General features: G+C 37.5%; 1 protein-coding gene across 6 annotated transcripts in view; it reads right to left on the minus strand.

Moving 5' to 3' along the window:
- Positions 1-22,539, minus strand: part of LOC105061205 (uncharacterized) — a 42,662-nt gene that overhangs the window by 6,007 nt on the left and 14,116 nt on the right. For all 6 annotated transcript variants that reach the window (XM_010945180.4, XM_019846025.3, XM_010945182.4 and 3 more), the window contains 9 exons: positions 19,211-19,367; positions 17,871-17,948; positions 17,576-17,650; positions 16,649-16,768; positions 10,794-10,958; positions 9,479-10,004; positions 9,240-9,396; positions 8,925-9,034; positions 8,310-8,422 (listed from right to left, as the gene is read on the minus strand). In XM_010945180.4, the coding sequence (XP_010943482.2) occupies positions 8,310-8,422; positions 8,925-9,034; positions 9,240-9,396; positions 9,479-10,004; positions 10,794-10,958; positions 16,649-16,768; positions 17,576-17,650; positions 17,871-17,948; positions 19,211-19,367 (1,501 nt within the window). The remainder of the gene's footprint in view (positions 1-8,309; positions 8,423-8,924; positions 9,035-9,239; positions 9,397-9,478; positions 10,005-10,793; positions 10,959-16,648; positions 16,769-17,575; positions 17,651-17,870; positions 17,949-19,210; positions 19,368-22,539) is intronic.

A 22,539-nucleotide genomic window follows, 5' to 3' on the forward strand; every position in this document is an offset into this window, starting at 1 on the left:
GACTGTTCTCGACTGGTTATGGTGATTCAGTTGCACCGAAAAGACGCAACCATCTTATTAACATGAGATATTGTTAGGTAATGATAGGGTTGGGCCCAATAACCGAGCACGGTGAGAGACCTAATGACGGTTTTACCTATACGTTGTACGATGGATCTGACTTAGAAGGATTGGGCCAATAAACGGACACGTTGAGGCTCTATGACTTAGAGACCAATCGCTGCAACATGTTTGAGAAGCATTAGACAATAGTTGTCCACTTGTCCGTATAGCGTGCCACCAATATCTATCATATGAAGTGCGCGCATATCGTACCCACTAGGAACCCTAGTAGCGTAGAGATTTCCGTATCTCCATGGAGAGTGTGAAAGATCCGTGAGAATAGTGAGAGTCTAATTTATTTCTTAAAATTCTTAGAATAAATTTGAAAATCTGAGTACAATGTCTAACTTGAACCTTTACTCTTGCAGTTAACCATGTTAGCCTTTAACCGATTAGCCCGCGTTCTTGAATCCAACCGACTAGTTGGCCTAAACTACAAAGACTGGTTCAGAAAACTTAAGATGTCTTGAGTTCAGAGAAGTTAGGCTATGTGCTTGACCAAAACCCCCCCATTCTACCTGACCATCCAAGTGCCCGTCAGCGGCAACATAGGAGAAATGGATGGAAAATGACAATAAGATGAAGTGTTACATTCTGGCTTCAATGTCAAATGAGTTGCACAGCCAGTATAAGGATATGCCTACTGCCAAGGCCATGATTGCTCACCTGCAAGAGTTGTATGGTGCGTAGAGCCGCACTGTATGATTTGAAGTCTCTAAAAACTTTTTAATACTAAAATGCATGAGGGACAATCTGTCCACGATCATTGTTTGACAATGATCCAGGATATGAAACAACTTGAGAAGCTGGGCATTCCTGTTCACAAGAAACTGCAAGTGGATTTGATCCTCCAGTTCCTTACTAGTTCATTTGCTCAATTTGTTATGAACTACAATATGAACAAATTGAACTACACTTTACCTGAGTTGATGAAAATGTTGGTAAGCAATAAGGAGACCTTGAAAAGTTCAAGGGGCATTGTTCTAGTTGTGGAGCAAGCGTCTTCCTCTAAGAGAGTCTACTTAGAAGAAGAAACCTGCGAAGAAGCAAAAAAATGAGAGCAGGCCATAGAAAAAGGACACTCCAAAGAAGGCTACTGCTAGCGAGGGAAAATGTTTCCATTGCGATTCAGATGGCCATTAGAAGAGGAACTGTCCGCTGTACCTGAAGAGCCTGAAGAAACAAAAGACGGACGCACCTTAAGAAGGTAAGTCCGATTTGCTTGTTATTGAATCTAATCTTACGGTTTCCTCCACTTCTAGTTGGGTATTAGACTTTGGATCGAGTGCTTATATATGTACTTCTATGCAGGATCTGGTAGAAAGTAGAGGACTGAGGGAAGGAGAAATGGTCATGCACATCGGCAATGGAGCAAGGGTTGCTACAGTCGCCGTTAGAACATTCCCTCTGCGATTACCGTTAGGATATAGATTAATTCTCAAAGATTATTATTATGTTCCTGTAGCTAGCAGAAATTTGATTTCTGTATCTGTGCTAGCATAGGATGAATTTGTATTCAAATTCAATAAAAATTTTTTTTTATTTATTTGAGAAATAAATTGATTGCAAGAGCTTTTTTAATTGATAGTCTTTATCATTTGCATGCCAATGCATCTGTAAATATTAATGAGTACTTAGTGAAAGCCGTAGGACAACAGACCTAAAGATGACTGAACTACAAATTTATATGGCACCTTGGACTTGGTAACATTGAAAGAGGACACGATTAACTAAAAAGTATGGGATCCTTGACTCACTGAGTTCCGAGTCGTACTCAGTTTATGAATCCTGCCTTCAAGAAAAAATGACTAAATTATCCTTTGTAGAACATGGGCCACTGAACTACTTGCCCTGGTACACTGATGTGTGCGGGCCATTTGATGTGCAGGTCAAAGATGATTATCAGTACTTCATCACCTTTATCGATGATTATTCACAGCATGAGCATGTGTTTCATATGAAACAAGTCTGAAGCTTTTGAAAAGTTAAAAGAATTTAGACACGAAGTAGAAAAATAAACAGAAAAACCCTTAAGGTTCTTCGATCAGATCGAGGGGAATATCTTAGTGAAAAATTTTTGAGATATCTCAAGGATCACGGCATAGTCTTATAGTGGATATTTGATACACCTCAGCTCAACGGGATATCGAAAAGGAGAAATAGGATCCTATTGGATATGGTCCAGTTCATGATGAGCTTCACTGACCTACCTATGTTTCTTTGGGGCCATGCTCTACAAACATCCATTTATATTTTAAATAGAGTTTCCTCTAAATCCGTTCTTACCACACCATATGAGATATGACATAATAAGAAACCGAGTCTGGGTCATCTCAAGATTTGGGATGTTCGGCCTATATCAAAAGACAAATGGCGGACAAGTTAGAAGCTAGATCTATGAAAGCTTGCTTCATAGGGTATCCTAAAGAATCAATAGGATACTACCTTTACTTTTCAGAGGATCACAATGTGATTGTAAGCGGCATGCCATATTTTTTGAAAAAATAATTTATCCAGAATGGAGGTAGTGGGAGGCTAATTGAGCTCGAAGAGTCTCTGAAGAGCAGCCAACTCTAGATCAGATTAAATCTATTGAACCAGTAGATGTAGTTATTCCTCCTCCATCTTGTAGATCTAGTAGCATCTCCCGTTCTCCTAAAAGGTACTTAGATATGCTTACAAAGGATATAGAAGAAGTATTCCTCGTGGGAGATAGGGATCAAGTAGTTGATCCTAAGATCTAGGATGAGGCAATGTCAGACATCGACTTCGAGAAATGGCTGAATGCTATGAAGTCAGAAATTGACTCAATGCATTCGAACCAGGCTTGGATCTTAGTGGATCCACGAGAGGATATTGTACCCATTGGATGCAAATGAATTTATAAAAGGAAGATAGGTGCAAATAGTATGGTAGAGACCTATAAAGTTAGGCTAGTGGCGAAGAGTTATAGTCAACGCGAAGGCATTAACTATCAGGATACTTTTTCGCCTGCAGTCATACTGAAATCCATCCGCACACTGCTTGCCATTGCAGCTTATCATGATTATGAGATTTGACAGATGAATATGAAAACGACGTTCCTAAATGGATATCTTAAGGAAGAAATATATATAGAACAGTCTTTGGATTTCACTTCCAGTAATGGAGATCACAAAGTCTGCAAGCTATATAGGTCCATTTATAGATGGAAGCAAGCTTCTCAGAGTTAGAACACTCATTTCAATAATACAATCAAATCCTTTGATTTCATCAAGAACGAGGAGTCTTGTGTTTTCAAGAAGGTTAATGGGAGGGTTGTCACATTCCTCATATTGTATGTGAATGACATTCTCTGTATTGAGAATGATATTCTCATGCTGATTTCAGTCAAGAGTTAGTTGTCCAAAAAATTTTTCATGAAAGACATAAGAGAAACATCTTATATTCTAGAAATTAAGATCTATAGAGATAGACCGAATAGGATGCTTGGCCTTTCACAAAAGATGTACATAGAGAAAGTGCTGAAGAGGTTCAGCATGAAAAACTCTAAGAGGAGACTGTTATCCCTTAGACATGGCATTAATCTCTCCAAGAAGAGTATCCTAGCACACCTGAGAAGATTCAGTGAATGAGCAAAATTCCTTATGCTTCGACAATAAAGAGCCTCATGTATGCCATGTTTGTACACGACCTGATATAGTCTTACTGTAAGTGTCACGAGCAGATATCAGTTGAATCCAGACGAAGAGTACTGAACTACTGTGAAGAGCATCCTTAAGTATTTGAGAAGAACTAAAGATTTGTTCTTGATCTTTGGAGAAAGTCCTAACTTGTGGGTTGAGGGACATACTGATTCAGACTTTATGTTTAATTCTGATGATAGGTCTACATCAGAATATGTGTTTCTTTGCAATGATGGTTCCATAAGTTGAAAGAGTTCCAAACAACTGATCATTGTTGATTCTACCGTAAAAGCTGAATATATCGCCGCCTCGAAAGCTGCAAAGGAAGCCTTTTGGTATAAAAAATTCATTGCAGAGCTTGGAATGATGCCATCCCTTTATAATGTGACAACAACGACGCCATAGCTCTCGCTAAGAAGCTTAGATCTCATCAAAAATCCAAGCACATCGAGCAGTGATTTCACATCATATGCGACTATCTCAAGAAGAAATACGTCAAGGTACGAAGAGTAGACTCCGTGGATAATGTGGCAGACCTACTAACGAAGCAGTTGAGCCAGTCGAAGACTGAAGTCCACCTTGAGAAGATGGATCTTAAGTATATGACCAATTGATTTTAGGTCAAGTGAGAGATTGTTAGATGTATGATCTGAAAAATCAATTGTTGGCTGACACATTATATTTTTCTAAGATATTTTTGTACTCGCTTTGTTGAAATTAATAAATAAGCTTTTTCTTATCCATTCGTGTAATGTCTATGAATCGTCCAAGAGGTTAATAGACAATGACACATTCTCAAGCGTTAAGAATTTGAGACGTGTCATAGATTAACTCCTGAATTGCTCCCAATCATTAGATCATATAGGGACGATGATGGATCCATCAAGATCAATGCATGGATTGCTTCCCTTTGGATAGACGAGTCTCAAGTCTACAGTGTAGGACACTGCAGCGAGAGTACAGGTGGTTGTTAGAGAACAATGGTACTGAGCATGACCAAAAATAAGAAGTCACTTGGATGTCTACTCACTCATCAGTGACTATCTCGATGCTGTAGTTGAGTAGTTTCTGACCTGCAGTGCCTCGGCTACTCACAGTGAGGTTGCTGTAGTTTGATAACACATAAACATGATCCTTAGCCATTCGGAGCCTTGCGGTGTTCGTTGGCTGCAGTAGGTTCACTGTAGGAGTAGGACGTACTCTCATAGAGGATCCATCAATCTTAGTAGTTGAGTAGTCCTGTGCGACCTAAGAGGTCGAGTTCTTAAGTCTGTGGTCACAGTAGTGTGATAATCGAAAGGAGTTTTCATGAGATTCATGATTGGACTTAAGCTAATTAGTCTTGCATATGACGGATGCTTAGGGTTTGATGAGTTTTCATGATCTACATCCTATCGAGACTCTCGATAGAAGAATTGAATCACACGGTAACTATATCTAGAGATTCTACTTTCAGTTCTGCTGGGTTGCCACTACATATTGCTAGATGTCACTGATGGATTGTGAGAACTTACTAGGATCATTCTGGATCGATGATCCTTAATGGGTGTAAGTTAAAATTGTTCCAACCCATTGAAAAAAATTTTAATGATACTATGATGGAGATCATGGTATGTCTCGCTACCAGACAGAATTGAACCTATGGAGTCACACATTAAGGGATTTAATCTTAGATTGACCAATTGGGCTTGTGAAGTTCCTATTGGATTAACATTTAGTGAAATCCTATTTAGTTTAGGAGAACCATGATAGCACATGGTTAAACCCAATTCTTCTTTGGACTTGGATTCCTTATTGGATAAAGATTAGATCAAGTCAATCGATTGCCTTGAACCTAATCTAATTCCATTTGGATTTGGGTTTAAGGGGCACCAAATTGGACGCCCCATGTGGGTTGGATCAAGCGAATTAGTTGACACCTTGCCTCTTTATTTTTCTCCCTAGAATTTCCTCTTTTGGCGTGGTTTAAATGGAAAGGTAAGTTGGGCGAACGCCACCTCTAGATAAGATCCAGAGAAGTTGCACGCCTCCTTTTTATTTTGGAAGCTCTAGGGGCGCATGCCCCCTAGAAAAACCGTGGAGGAAGAGAGCACACCCCTCTCTCTCTTATTTGCGTGGAGAGAAAGAGAGAGGGCGTGCACCCCCTCTCTTGCATGCATGAGAGGAATAGGTGGGGCGCCAACTGCGCCCCTCTCTCTTATTTGCATAGAGAGAAAGAGAGAGGGTGTGTGCCCCCTCTCTTGCGTGCATGAGAAGAATAGGTTGGCACCCCCTCTACTTCCTATTTGGGCATGATCTATCTCCTTTTGGGTTGGTTTTCTTTAAAAGAAAATCAGCAAAGGGAGGAAAGAGTCCTTATATGATAAGGACTTGCCTCTTAACCTTGATTGGTGTTTGATTTGGACTCCAATAAGGGATTTATTTAAGAGGTGCTCCCTTAGGATTTGAGAATTAATTGAAATTTTGATTTTCTGATCTTCTCTCCCTGTGTCCATGCCCACCTCTCCCTCTCATCTCTATCCCATGCCCAAGTGTTAGGCGTCCCATATCTCCACACACCCAAGGTGGTTGGGCAATCCCATCTATGCCAAGAAAAAGGAGAAAGGCTACGATTCAAGTATTGAGATCGCGAAAAAAGATCAACCGTTGATCAAGGATCCAAAAGACTAGGATGTATGACGAATCTACAACAACAAGAAATATTTAAAATTGATCCCGATGGATACCTGTGGAGGTCAGACATTTGTGTGGCTAGATCAGGACCGTAGACATCCCAAGATCCGAATCTTGAACAAATATAGAAGCGATTCAGGTATAGATTCGATCCTCCTCTCGAAATCAGATCTTGTATTTGTTTCATAGCATGCTTAGAAAGATCCCTAGGTGATTGTAGGATTAGATCCAAGCATGTCTAGAATTAAAATTATTTTAATCTTACTATTCCACTACGTAATTTCATGAGATGAAAAAATCTACATGCCGAAAATCATCTAACTCCAATAGGAGATAACCAGCAAAATCCATGAATTGGGCCTTTTGTCTTTCCTCCTCTCCCTTCTGTTATCTGTTGGCCAGGTTGAGTTTACTTGGACTATATTTTTAAGGAAACAATATTCAGGAAAGAGACCCAAAAAAGAGAGGTTTGCCAGAAAAAGGTGCAAAAAGTAAAAGGATGAAAAAAAAACTAATTAACACGATGATTAGATCAAAGTTGAAATTGGATTTGACAAAGAGGAAAGGTAGTACATACAATTTTTGGTCAAGCCCATGATCCATAAGAATACTAATACATGAAATCCACCAATATTTATTCTAATGATTTAGGAAAAATAAAAAAACAAAAAGACTAGAAATCTGATTCATAACATCTAAAATGAAAGTTAAAAGAATAATCGCTTCTAAAGGTACCATGATGAACCAATATGGCCCACATCCTTTCTTAATTTAGATAGTGATTCTAGTTTATCTAAATTCCTTAAAATGAAAGATCTAATTAAAATCATAGTTATTTGGGTCTCATCACTTAAAAGAAACAAAAGGGGAATAAAAGAAAATGCAAGAGTTTTTTCTTGGAATACATAGACTCGTCAGCTTTTAAATACAACCTGACGTAATCAGATTGACTCTCCAAGGCTTTCTAAAACTAGCCCTTCAAGGAGCTCTACCAAATACAAAATTGTAAAAGATGGGGGCAGTGGGCTATTCCCGGCCTCATCTAATAATCCACCTATATCAATGTTCCCTTTTGCCGTACAATATAAGATAATGACACTGAGCACCAACTTTATTATCCATCACCTTGAGTAATTACACCATGCAATTTTGGTTCCCATTGATCTTCATAGTTAATTTTGATATTTTTGATCACTGCATTATAAAGATAGACGATGGATCCATCTCACCATTTTATGATTGGCATGTTGTATGATCGACACAATCAAAATAGTCAATCTAGTTCAATAATTAAGCTTGATTTTGTGTCAATTAACTTGGTCACCAGGAATTCTGACTGTTTAGGAGAGTAAAGAACTTAGAAATGGGATTCACCCCCAACCCACCCAACCCTACTGAAAACAAAAGTTTAAATAAAGCTGACCTGCATCCTTTGGAAAACAAACTCCTATTGATAACTAACTGGTTTATAATATAATATTATATTGGAAGGTGATTCTACAAGTCATTTAGGCTATGAGACTTAATGCACCCTAGAAAATATAGTATTTGGTAGCCAAAATTAGAGGGGTATTATTTCCTGGGTTTATGCGATAATCGTTCTGTCTCATGTCCCATTGTGCTAACAAGGTGTTGGGCCATCTAGTTATGGGTAGGGTCATGAAACTACCATTTGAATTATGTTCCTCATGGATCAAGTTGTCACCACCAAGTGCTTCTCTTTTAATTTTTCTCTAAGATATTATTTACCATTAGTATATAATGTTTAAGACAATATTATTGCCAAGATACAGGATTTCCGTGAAAACAGCGGAGTGTGATGCCTATTCTTACCACAAAGAGGCAATTGAATTGCCAAAAGTGACTTACATTTACAGCTCGAGAGATGTCCTCTGTAAATGTTGGGAAAATGCCACTTGATACGGCAGTAAGTGTGAGAGCAAGCAGTGTACACATTGAAAATATAACCAATCCTTTTGCACCTACAAACACTTTTCATGGTTTAGAAGATTTGCACCAAACAAAGTCCGAACTCGCAGTAAAATAGCTAAAGGTAAACTGTGAATTACAGTGAAATGCAATAGATACTAACATTACTTCTCAGATCATGAAGTGGTAAGAACAAGAATGCATCAAGAAAAAGGGATCTTTCTGGCCAAAAATGGAGGGGTTCTCAAAAAATATATTATATCAGCTGTAGATCATTAAACAGTCTTCATGTCATTGTACTAAAAAGAAGAGGTCGACAAGGCATGAAGGCCATGCTAGATACAGAATAGAAAAGGTGAAATGGCATGATATGCTGAATAAAATTTGATTTGCCCTTCAAGCCCCTTGTATAGATAACATGCTACAATGGAAGATATGTTATCTAAAGAAGAAGAAGAAGAATTATTTTTAGCATGTCACACAAGTAAATACAATTAGTTTTAATAAAATCAACTGGTATGAGACAATTTTATTTTAATGAGAAAAATTGAGGACCTGAAAGATGAATGTAGGAAAGAAGGTAAACCAGCATAAGACAAACAACAGCAGCACTGAATATAGCAACTATCAGGCTCCCAAGCCAATCAGGTGCACTTCCAGGGCTCCTGCATTCCAACCCAGAGTGAGGTTAAACATACAACGAGTTACAGAATTCTTCTGACTTCATCAAAAATCAATGCATGATAGGATTAGCACAAGGATATTATGGTTACAACAAAAGCTCCAAGAAACAACACGTTCAACTAATTATGCAAAATAGTACATGATTATATTGGCTTAATAATATACACAGAAAGGGTGTAACTCTACCTTTCAAACCGGACAAGAACCCCAATTATGGTCCCCACCAACCGAGTAATCATACCAGCAGAGACTAAAACAGGCACAGCCAGACCCAGAATTAAAGTAATGATTTTGAGCTGCTTTGGTAACCGCGTGGGAGACAGTGTTGCCTCCATAAGACCATCTAGGCAAATGAGAGCAAGTTACAATTTTTAAAGACAGTGAATATCAACATCATAAGTGGCTGAAGGAGGTTCTCAACTTACAGGCAAAAGCAGGCGAAACTAGCCACACAAGTGCTAAGAAGGAAGACCCAACCTTAAAAAGGTTCCCCACAACGAGAAGGATTAGCCATTGAATAAAACCAGATTTAAAAAGCCACCTTTCAGCCTCCCAATTTATTAAATTTTCTTGAACACTGTGAGATAGACTAGGCACTCTCTTCTTATAAACATGATGCAAATATTTCTTAAGAAAGAAAAAACCCACATGTTGGCCAGTTAATGCCCCAAGCATTGCAGGTGCACCAAACAAACCAACGACTAACCATGGATATGCAATATATGGTACAGGAGAGGTAGAAATAAGGGGTATGATAAACGCAACTAGAATTGTTAAGCTTAGGGAAAATATCCACATGAGAACTATGCTCAAACATGATAATCCAAATGATATAGCACCAGGATAACCACCCATAAGCAATGATGCAATCCATATTAGAAGCGACTGCAATATCACTGAGTTATGAAGCATGCTTGCAAGCTGTTGGGTGTATACAACCATGTACTTGCCCTGCAAAATTAATTTCCAAATTAGATATTGAACATAGAAGAAATTTTCAGACAAATTACTTGGTTTCATATAGAATATGCCCTTTTACTTGCTAAAATTCTTATATGAGTGTAAAACTAGGTCATGTGTGCGATCTCAACTTTTGTATTATGCAATAATGCATGATTGCCTGCAGCTCGTTTACGCCTGAAATTTCTTCCAAACATCAAATTGTAAGACAAGGAGCTCTGCCTCATTCTTCAACCTAGAAACATATCATTTAGGAGTTCAAAGTCTCCACTGGTAACAAATTGTTTCATACGGATGGCCTTCAGATATGTTATGACTTTCTTATGGTTATCTTGATTTTTTTTTTTTTTTGTTAAATTTTTTTTTTTGGCTTTGACTTGATGTCAATGGCCAGATAGTAGTTAACCTAAAGTAGTATTTTGAAAGTTTTAATTCAGGCACCCTCTGCATAATTTATTGATCAATGCCAAAATTTAAGTCTGAGAATGTTTTCCTGTGCCTAGATATTCAAGAGGCTGTGCATCTTCTGAGGAATATTGCAGGACTTTTTTTGTCATGTATCGCCGAATTGTCCAAGCCTACCTACATTGAGCATCTTCATAATTTGTGCTAAAAAGAATGTAATTGTTTGTGCAACTAACAAAGTGATGACACTAGCCCAGATAGAAGAACGGTCAGCCTTGCCTTGAAGTCATAATTTCATAAAATGAATGCACTTAAAGAATACTCCTGTCAAACAATAGAAGATAAAGCTTTGTAAAGTCTTCATTTTTAAAATACCAGCACATCAAAAAAGATAGCCTGGGTTTGATTGGTGCCTTCTTCTCTCTCCACTTCTGCTACTTTATGAAGTCTCGATGACATAGCAGTATGAAGCAAAAATGCCAGCATATTTTCTCCAAGATGTTGAAGAGATCCTGGCTTCAGAAGTTTTAATTTGTCATTCTGCATCGATAACATCTTAAAGCTAGTTAATAGTTCATCTATTACTTATATATGTATACATGACAAATAATTTATATGCATATGAAAAAAAACTTTACCAAAAAGACCATCACAATAATTAGGAAGTTGCCTGATAAACTTTGATCACTATTGTGAATTAAATAACTAGAAAATGCTTTGTTGTATCTTCTACAGCAACATCTACGCAGGTTCTAGTGCTAAATAAGAATTATATAAAGGTAAATTTAGTCTAGAAGCTATATAAGCAACTGTAAGAGATCTGAGAATTACCAGAACTATTACACTGGATCAGAAGTAGTTAAACTTTCTTCCCATCAATGGAAATGTTGAAAACATAGCACGAACTGAGAAATTTGAGGCCTGGAGGGTTTACAATTGGTCTGGTCACTAGGTTCTATGCGATAATTCTACTTACCAGATTGACATAAACTTATTGATTGGGAAAAGTTTATGTTTATGGTCAGATAAAACCATGCATGATAACTGGAACCATCAAATACATGTATGTGCATACTTTCACAACTGAAAGATATAGACCTGAAAGATAACTTTTCATTTCCTACACTTAGTGCTCCATGTCAAGCAAAGTGATGAGACTTTTTATACTATAGAATGCTATGTCACAGGCCACACAGCGATGAGGCCATCTTTATAAGTTCAAGCAAAGCATAGGCTAGGCGATGGCGCATCTGAAATTCAGCCAAGACTTCACTATTTGCATGGACCGATAATTTACTCATCCTTAAGATGAATAATTAAGAAAAGGATTTGGAAACAGGCCTCTGAAAAGATAGCAAAATCATAAATAAGACCATATCTATGGCCAACTATGAACCGTAGTAAAAAAATTATCAAATAGCCACCGAGTTCTCAAGATTTAGGACATAGAAGTAGGACCACTAATTCTGTTTTGAATAGCAATAAAGTAATGCAGAAAGGATAAAAATAATTATTTTCAATATAAATGATAGTTTCCACCAAGGTTCGTCATGCTGGAACAGGACCCCGTGCTGTTGGCTAGTGGTATGGTTTGGTACACTCCGTACCGTTCCATTCTGGACTAAACTGACACGGCAAAGTAAGCAGGGAAAAGGGAGAACCAGAGAGAGATAGAGAGAGAGAGGGAGGGAGAGAGAGGAACGAAAAGGAGGGGGAGTGGACAAAGATGCTAGCGGTGGTCTCCGCAGGGCCACAGAGGCTCCCGGAGGATGGGATCTTCCTCCCCACCCTCCGTTGGGTCGAAACAAGGGCGACCGCCCCAGTTTCAATCGTGATAGTTTTTTTTTTTATCGCGATCCACAGTGAAGTCAGCAACTCTCCGAGATCTTTTCTCTGTTGCCGATTTCATTGTGGATTGCAATAAAAAAAAATTATCACGATCAAAACAAGGGCGGCACACCTGTTTTGACTCGACAGAGGGCAAGGAGGAAGACCCACCCTCTGGAAGTCTCCGTGGTCCTCTAGTAGCCACCATCGATATCTTGGTCCACTCCCCCTCCTTCCGTTCCTCTCTTTCCCTCCCTCTCGCTCTCTATCTCTCTCTATTTTTCTCTTTACGAAGGAGGGCGGAGCTCTAAAGGCCTCAGCAGGCCTCCGATGGCCTCTGGCAAGCTTTTCGGCCCTTTCTCTCCTTCCCTCCCCCCACCTCTCTCTACCATTTTTGATGCCGGAACCATACAGGTCGGCCACCTACGGTTCTGCACGCCTCGAACCAGCTGGTTCGGGGATCGTTCGGCAAATGCTGGTTTCCACTTTTGTTTTATCCATGCAAGAAAGAGAAGACACGTGAGCAGGGGGAGAATGAACGGAACAGGGAGTAGATTTAGATGGGTACTGATGTCTGTCCAATGTATTCAAGTTTTTCTACAAGAGAACTCCATGCCAATCCCAAGTAGGATATGGCCAGCTATCCAATCTATAGCTTGATAAACTTGAAAATAAATGTGTGTTATCTCCAAAGCTTGGGAACCACCTCTGCTCATAATTGAAGCAACAGGCCAAATTTTGAAGTTCCCAACAAAGTTTTACATGGCAGCCCCCAGGCCTAGGGAAGCCTTCAGTCACCCTACCTACAGTTAGCTGCCTAGGTAGCTCTTATAGTTATATGTGCCAACTGCCAACTGGATGGCCAAATAAGCCATCTAGTCCAAGGCAGGCTAGAGGATCAGCTATTACATGGATCAGTAATGGTATAGGAGGGCTCAAAGGGCAACGATAGCCTCCTGCACTGAGGCATAAAAAGAATGACAAATCATGGTTCATAGCAACTTGTGTTCGCTCAAAATTCAACTGGATAGGGGATGACTCAGTAAACAAGCGAAACTTGAATTTCACCAAGATCATCGTGCTTGGCTCCATCAAGCTTGTAATCTGGATAAATAAGTAGTTAGCAATCATATGTCCTTATGGGTGTGCATATAGGTCACAGCAATATTTTAAGTCTCAATAACAGGCCCCATGCCAGCACCTCACTGATATGGTATGGTAATTGTAATAACCACATACTGATATGTGGTACACTGGTTCGGTCAGAAAAATATCATTATCATGTGTACAGGGCATGCCATGCCCTCATACCATAGCAATACCGCATCAGGTCAGTACAGTTTGCCCCTTCCAGCCAGTAGGTAGTGAACCTTGGGTTAAAGATCCCTAAAAGAAGTATTTTTTCAGTTGTAAGCATTTTAGATGTATAGATAAAAATCAACAGCATGGAGCTCTGATTTGGATGACCATCATTGGTTTTGGAAATCCTTTACCAAAGCTCTAAATCATCTAACATTTACTATATAACCGAACACTGTATATGGAATTGGACTACAAAACATTAAATCTTAGGAAGAAGACTTGATAAATCAAATCAGTGGATGGCACTCCAAATTAGAGACCCACACCACTGATCACGATCTACAATATTAAAAATTCATAGAAACCAAAAATCATACATTTTGATGGTTTATAACCTATCCATCAAGCAGATGCAAAAATAGATGGCTTTAATAACACAGTAGAACATTTTTCCATGATCTAAGCTTTTTGCCCTAGTGATGTCTCTATATACATGTTTTAAAATATTGAGAATACGATAACAAAGTAAAATTCAAATTAAATGCCCTACTACATATTTCAAACATGAGCATAATTGATACCATCCGTTTTAGTACCCTTTTGCTGCATAGAATAGAGACATATCCGAAAGGTAAACATTTTTATTTCTAGGCTTCATGGTGTAGAGCAAAATTAAAAGTCCTGAACTTTAATTTAGATGACCTATCATTACTTTTGGAATCAAATGTTTGTACATTTGGTGTGTAATTACGTCTTTCTCCTATTTATGTTCTCTTTGTGTGTGTGAACATATATATACATATACACACACACACACACATATGCATGTATACAGAAACAAATAAGGTATAATTGATCAATTTGAAAGCCTTCAGGACTGGACTCCCCTTTATATATCTTTCAATAGTTGCATGATTTTTGAAGATCTACTTCGAGGCAGGCCTTGGCAGCACCAAAAGAAAGATGAAAGTTCCAAACCAGCTGATTGGCACTAAGAACTTTGTTAGTCATTCTTCGGCCTAAGGAGTCTCATCAAACAATGCTTTTGAGCTTTCTTCAAAGTCCAAAATTTGGCCCCTACCTATTTGGCAGATTCCCAAGTGTTACTCATCTGTTCATTATTTTTTTCTCAACTATCACAATTCTAGAGAATGGAGGCAACGCAAAACTGCTTATTCATACTGGATGCATGGAACAAAGCTCGAAGTAACCAGAGATTGAACAAAGACTTCCCAAAACCATTGATTTGAACATTGATAGCTAGGGATGGCAATGGGCCCGGGTATGGGTTGCGTTGGCCAATCCCATACCCGCCCCACAATAAAAAACCCCATACCCATACACACCCCAAGTCCGTCTCGGATCGGGTCGGGTCAAGTAGATGTGTGGGTCAGTTCGGGTCAAGTATATAAGAGGGATCGGATCGGGTCGTCTCAGATAAGGAACCCATCGTAAACATTATAAACGAATCATAATTTTGAGAGAGGGATTTAGATTAAAGTTATATCAGATCGGATTTGGGACGGGGCATACTATTATCCATATCTGACCGAACCTGCTTTGGAATTTTTTTTTTTTTTAAGGAACCCATGCCCTCTCCGGATTTAATTGGATCGGATAAAACCCACCCCATTTGGGTCAGATCTGATCGAGTATCCAATGGGTCAACTAAAATTGCCATCCCTACCAATAGGTTTAGAAATCCCATGACTTGAGCTTCAAATGAAGTGCAATAAGATTTTTCATTTTTCCTCTACTCCCAATATAGCCCTATCTGTCGGTGGATCAACACTAAAATGATTAAGAAATTATTTCCTTTTCTCATGCTACTTGTAAGTTGTATCCTGATGTGCTTTAAAGTCATCCTGCTTTGTATGAATGCGATACCTAAAGTATGAGTTGGAGAAGTACAGAAACTTACTAGCTGATACTGAAGTGGTCAAAAGCCGGTAAAACCTATATACTACTTGAGGAATCAAGTTACAAAGCATGGCACAAAATGTCTGCCATTATGCTCCACATCTTGATGCTATAGTGTTCAAAAGGGTGGAGAAAACTGAAATGCTTCTTTTGAGTCTTAAGAAAAAAGGGTGCGCATATATCCTGTCATATTATCAATGAACAATTGACTGCCCTTTGTCCGATGCAAGTTTTGAGTACCTTATACTACATGATTGTAGACCATCTTATTTCAATTGTCTGGCACAAGAGGTTCTTAAGGCATGCAAGGTATAGGATGTTCTTTATGTTCTTTTCATGGACAGGAATTCAACCCTCCACCTTTCTTTTAATCAATCAGTATTTGTTTTAAATATCAGCAATCATCTTGCTTGTGTTTAAATTGATCGTCACATTTTGCAGCTCTAATTTCCGCTATATAAATATTTCACTTTATACTTCAAAATTTTCACCAGTTCATTTGCCATGACCTTGGTGAATTGGTCAACCCACTGCTAGGAACATATGCTCATCATGCCTTAATAATGGTTTCCATGACCAAATTATTCCAAAAATTTCATGCATTATTTCAGAAAAGAGATCATGCAGGTTATCATGTTACTGAGTTCACATCCAGCCTATGTAGAGTGCCTAAAACTAGTAAACTTGGATCATCAGTTGTTCAAATAATAAAACCTTGCATATTAGGCAAGATACATTATGTACAACTTACTAAGCATTTCATTAGATCTCCAGCTGCTCATTTCTAATCTAATCACATTGGTGGAAGAAGAAAAGAAATAACAAATGCAATTAACTTGCATGGAATTGAAAACTAGAATACAATGGAGCTAATATTGACCTCTTTCTGATGATGTTAATGAATAAGATCCAACATTGTTAAAAAAAATAATTAAAAACAATTATAACCAACAATGACCTACCAAGTTCACCAAGAAAATTAGTAGTATTCATTTTTTTATCCAAGTATATGTCCTGATACCATGCCCAGAATTTTGTTATTACTAGGTAGACCATACAATCAAAAATAACTTGTCATTGTTAGTTCTTTTCCAACACTTTTAAGGGAAAAAAAAAAAGACTTTTCAGAAGTTGGAATATGAGTCAATAATATTAAATTCAGTATCATGGCCAATACATGCCTTTGTGTGATAAACTGCAGTAGCATCTGAATATGCAAAATCGAGTCCAGGTAGACCAGCAACTTCTTGATACACTTGAAGATCCGTTGCAGATTTTATAGCTCCAGAGAGAAAGAGATCCTGGAGAAATGTAACCATTTCAATTTACTTGGGACGAGAAAAGGGGAAGTAAATAGCAGGTTCCAAAAAAAGGGAACAAAGAAAATATTCTCACAGTATAACATGCTACATAGACCAAAACCAAAAAAAAAATTAAGAATACTCTAAGAAGTATCTTCCGGTCCATCTAAAATAGTTTGAATCATTTTATTCCAATATTTCTCAATATATATTTTGGTTTAAAGCCTTGCAATGGTCATGGCTGTGAATCATGTTTTCTTCATGTTCTATTTTTAAATTGCATGACCAGTGAAACCTTAGGAGCACTAGCCTAAGTGAATTACTTCATATGCTTTGAGCTTTTCACTTATGCCCTTCTACAATTTCTAGGAAATCTGTTTAATCTAGTTACTGGAAGCATTATTAAGCCAACATCAATACTAGGTTCTCCAGTTGCTATTCTGAAATTAGCCTTTTATATTTGCAATAACATATGCTCACAAGGTTCTTTCTGCTTTTCAAGTCTATGTATTATGATGAATTTAGCTAATTAACCAAGAGATTATCAAATGGGAGTACAACAATATTACTCAGACAACATTTACCCATTTCACAAACCTATAAAAATAGTTTACCACAACGATGTAAGCAAGTCTGTTGGATCTTCAATATCATCTGTCATGATGTTACAAGCTGCAGCTAATTAAAAGCAGAGCATCGGAAGGCTATTTTGGAAACAATGATTTCACAAAGAGATCATAAACCATATATATCGGGGCAAAAAGATGAAAAAAGGGAATCTACATATGGAAAGCAAAAAAAACTAACCTGTGCAATGATTTGACCAGAAGGGTATTTTGCTACCTTGGCAAAAGTTTCAATAGCCCAAGGTGCAGAGCCACCCTGTCAATGAATGCAGATACAATCCTATCAATAACATCTAACAAAAACCATGTTAGATTACATATCTAAAAGAATTCAGTCTAGTTAACCAGTTGGAGAGAATAAACAAGGAGCAGTCTTCAGCATTTTGCAGTTCAAAATGATAAGCCAGAAAAGATACGTGGCATTGATCTCCACATGATGAATTTATAGAAGCAGCATACTCTCTCAGTTACCGTACCTGAAATAAGCTAGACTTCCCCCCAATCCCCATAGCCTCCAAATCAATTACAAAACGAATTGCTCTACTCCATGGATGCTGCATCAACATACATTAGATGTAGCATGTGATATATAAGGTAATTTAAGAAAGAAAACAACAGTATTAAAAGTTTTTTAAAAACATGTTTGCATGCTAATAATCATTTGTGAGAATTTTGATACTCAATAATTCTAAAAAAGATTTACAAGTTCCCATCAACATTAAGATGTTAAACCAGAATGCAAAAAAAAAAAAGTTTGATAGTATAGCCATCACCCATCACTGTTACAAGAAATCAACATGATGCAGCAAATTGGCTGGAGCATCCAAAAATATTAAGTCCAACAGAAGCGAAAGAAACAAAAATATAAAAAGGCGGTCAATGGAAGAGGTCAATGATGTCCTTTGCATTGTTTTAGCGACAATCTTCTTTGGGAGTGAACCCTTTTTTCCCAGCACACAGCTCCTATAAACAGGAAAAGGGATCAAAGCTCATAGTCATGGATATCGAGTGATAAACTAAAAATGTGTTGGATAAAGAATGATAAACCAAAAACATGTCCAATGATGGAGTCACATAAATTTGGAAAATTGAATTTGAACCAATAAGAGACACCAAACTACCTATTTCAGTGATGGAAGTGAGATGATGCTGCTTTTCCAAGACACAACTTGACTAATAATTGGGTAAAAGCAATTTCTCTAAAGCTGACACTAGCAACCTATACTGGATCAACTTTAGCATTAAAAGATAGATGATTACAATAGTTTCAAGAGAAGAGCAACAATGGGAAAAGTCTGCAATCATCCATCAGGGCAGCAAGCTAGTGAATGCATAACATGTGATCTGGACAGAAACATGGTGAGAGTACCACAAGCAAACGAATAATATCATAAGGTCTAACAAACCTAGCATCTTTATACATATATACACACACACAAACACTCTGTAATCTTCTTTATACATACAGACACAGTCTCTCCAATCTCTAACCACCCCCCTCCCTCTCTCCCCCACACCCTTTTCTTACTCAGAATGGATCATACAACAAGAGTTCACTGAGGAACATAAAAAAATCTCTGAATAGCATGCAACTTCACGAGGTCAGCATGCAAAATAGAAGGAATCCAATGCAATGAAAGTGCCTGACCAAGATGACAATGGTTCCAACTTCCAATTGATGGAGGCAGAAGGCATGCTAATATTACATCAGTTGTCCGTGCCTTTATGAATTAGGTTCCTTTTTCATGAGCTCTACTGTAAGTTTCCACATGAATTGGAGAATTCACATGTAAGTATATGAAGTTAGCTGGCAAACCTGTGTAATAAAGCTGTGAGCACCATTAAGACCTTCTTCCTCTCCAGTATTAAAAAGGAAGATGACACCATTCTTGAATCCATGAGCCCATTGAGATATACCTCGAGCAAGCTCCAACATCACGCCTACACATGAACTGCAGTCGCCAGCTCCTTCTCTAAAAATGATTACATGCATAAGAACCAATTTTTATGTTTGAAAATCATATTGAGAGAGAATAAATAGTGCGATCTTTCTTGTATTTATGGCAGCTTATCCATCATGCAACACATAAAACTTCCCAACAATGCAGCATGGCCTCCTGTTAACAGCAACTGATAACTTGAGATAGACTGGAGGTCTGATGTGCAAGATACAGTTCAGAACTTCTGATTCATAGGACTCATTAGTCATCTTGGATACATTCATGATACTCAAATAATTTTGGAACTTCCACATACACTCAGATTTAAGCAAGATTTTCATGTTTACCTAAAGTTTGCATAAATCATTGCTTGCTCCATTTATAAATGCAGAAATACCTTTTACATGTTCTTTAGGCTATTATTTACTGGTAACTTGATAGTTTCTCGAACGCCTAAAACTGTATCGATGTATTCCACATAACATGATGGCATTTCTACCCATAAAGTACTCACATTATCTATTCAAATGAATCCAGAGCATCCATATTCTGATTATCTACTCCAAGAAGGCATGATTACTTAATGCATGAAATATGTTAAGTAGAAAAACTGGTAGAGGATAAAGCTAAAAACATCCATCTTTCCACCTGCTTCAGTGATGCAAGCACATAAACATGTGCATAAACGTTTTGCAAAGGCATTCTTAAAAAGTGGATATAGACTGTGAAAAAACTATGAGGAAGCACATATTGATGAAAAACTAAACGTGCATGTGCACACATACACAGACATGATCATGGTTCGCCATACCGGGCCGAACCGTCCGGTACCGGGCATACCGAGCCGGACCGGTCCCTTACCGGTCCGGTTCGGGCTTTTTTTTCGAAACACAACCCCGACCATACCGCCCGGAACCGGGCGGTATGGCTCGGTTCTGGATCAGTTCGGGGTGAACCGAATCGTACCGCCCAGAGGAAGGGGGGGAGGGGGGAAGGTGGGGTCTTTTCACGTGGTTGGGGGGAGAGAGGAGAGAGAGAAATGGGCGTGGCCACTTCACATGGGGAGGAGGGCTTGGTGCTTTAATAAGCACCAGGCCTTCGGTGTTCTTTGAGAGTTCTCAAAGAACTCCCATGGCCGTGGGCAACTTAATCGTTGAGACCTCCAAAAAATTAGAAAAGAAGGCAAAATTTCGTGAAATTGGAGGAGTGATTTGAGAAGAGACTGATCTTTGACCGGAGGTAAGATAATCTGTTATTTTGTTAGTAAATATTTTTTTTTTATTTTTGTTGTTAGAAATAGGATAAAAATGAGATAAAATAAAAATAGGAAAAAATCATGTCAAAATCTTATGATTTTGGTATGATTTAATTATATGTGATAGATCTTTGGAAGAACTATACGAAGACATCAAAATTGATAATTTTTCTTAATATATATTTTTTAAATATTTTTAAATATTTATTTATTTAAAAATTAAAAAAAATAATAAATTTTAGGAAAAAATTAGAGTTTGGGAATCATGTTTAGAATGATTCAAGCTACTTAAATCTAATTTCAAATTTTTTTAAATATTTAAAATTAAAAAATTATTTTTTTAATTATTTAAATTAAAAAATTTAATTATAAAATAAAAAATATATAAAAATAGTGTTATATTTTAGTTAATTTAAAAATATTATTTGAAGCATATAACATATTTATTTTGAATTTATAAATTTTAAAATAATTATTAAAATTATTTTAAAATTATATATAATTATTTTAATTATCATTAAACTATCTTGTTTCGTTATACTTGCATATATTTTAATTATATATATACTGGGATGATCTTGCACATGGAGTAGGGTCCATGGATGTATCTGGATCATCCCGCATTATGGATCCTATTATCCACAGCCACCTTGTGATCCATATGCATATGGTGCATCCGAGGCATCATCTTCTAGTGGTTACTACCCTATGCAGCCTGGAGTATCTTACGGATCAGATTTTGCTACTGGCATATTTGGATGGACTCCTCCACAACCGTACCATCATCTCGAGAATACTTCTCAGAATTAGAATTTTAACAAGAGGTCTGAGATGTCTTACAATCCAGAGAGAATGCCTTATGAGATGATGAATATTCGAGAGTACGGTGCAGCTTGGCTAGAGGATTGGACTGATATCCCTTCAGACTATGTTGATGATCCAGACATCTACGAGCGTCACAGACACTCGACAAGAAATTAAATGCAGAGTACATCTTAAGATTCGTATATCAGTTATTGCGCTTTGTACTTAAATATTTAGATACATTTTAATGCGTATTTTATATATTTTTTCTTTAGTTTTAAGATGACATAGTTAAAATATAATATAAATAAATATATATTTAAAATTTTGGATCAAAGTCTTTGTACCGCAACCTAACTTCAAATTGAACCCAAATATGTCAATAATATGCAATATAATGTCATATTGAAGTTGTATTTATCCATTATTAACTTCAAAAATCTAAAAAAAAAAAATTGAAAATCGAAAAAAATATTGTGTACCGGTACCGGACCGGTACGCTTAGGCATACCGTGTGTCGGTACGGTACGGTATCGGTACCATACATATCGGTCCGACACCTGCACGCCGTCCGGTACCGGTACAGCGAACCTTAGACATGATGATTCAACATAGGCAAGTGTGGTGAAACTTGAAAGATCATCTTGCAAGATGGTGATGATAAAATTCACAGAGATATGAATATGAGGAATTTTTATCAATGGAAATTCAGATGTTATCATGATTTAACCAAAAAAAACTTAAAATGTCATTAGAGATTTATAAAAACACTTCATAAGCCTGACAATTTGCATGCACATGGCTGATATACTGTTTTAACCAAATGTTTTGTATAGAAGAATAAAAGGAAGTGCATCCAGAGATCTTCAACCACAAAAGCACATGGAAAATCCACTTTGTGAATATACTTGTAGGGGACAAATTACACCAGTTTACGAGCAACCTGCATTGTAAATAATAGGATGCTCTACAAGTCTACACTAACTTCCAGCACCATCAATTTTGCGATGTCTCTAACAATATTATCACTTTTGTCTCATATGGAAGACCATAAGTCTCAGATGTGCAGGTGCAGTGTGACATTTTTGAAGAACAGAGAAAGAGTTAGGAGTAAAACAACAAATTATGTACCATAACTGGCAATAC

This window comes from Elaeis guineensis, chromosome 11, assembly GCF_000442705.2.
Source record: "Elaeis guineensis isolate ETL-2024a chromosome 11, EG11, whole genome shotgun sequence".
Classification (NCBI taxonomy): Eukaryota; Viridiplantae; Streptophyta; class Magnoliopsida; order Arecales; family Arecaceae; genus Elaeis; species Elaeis guineensis.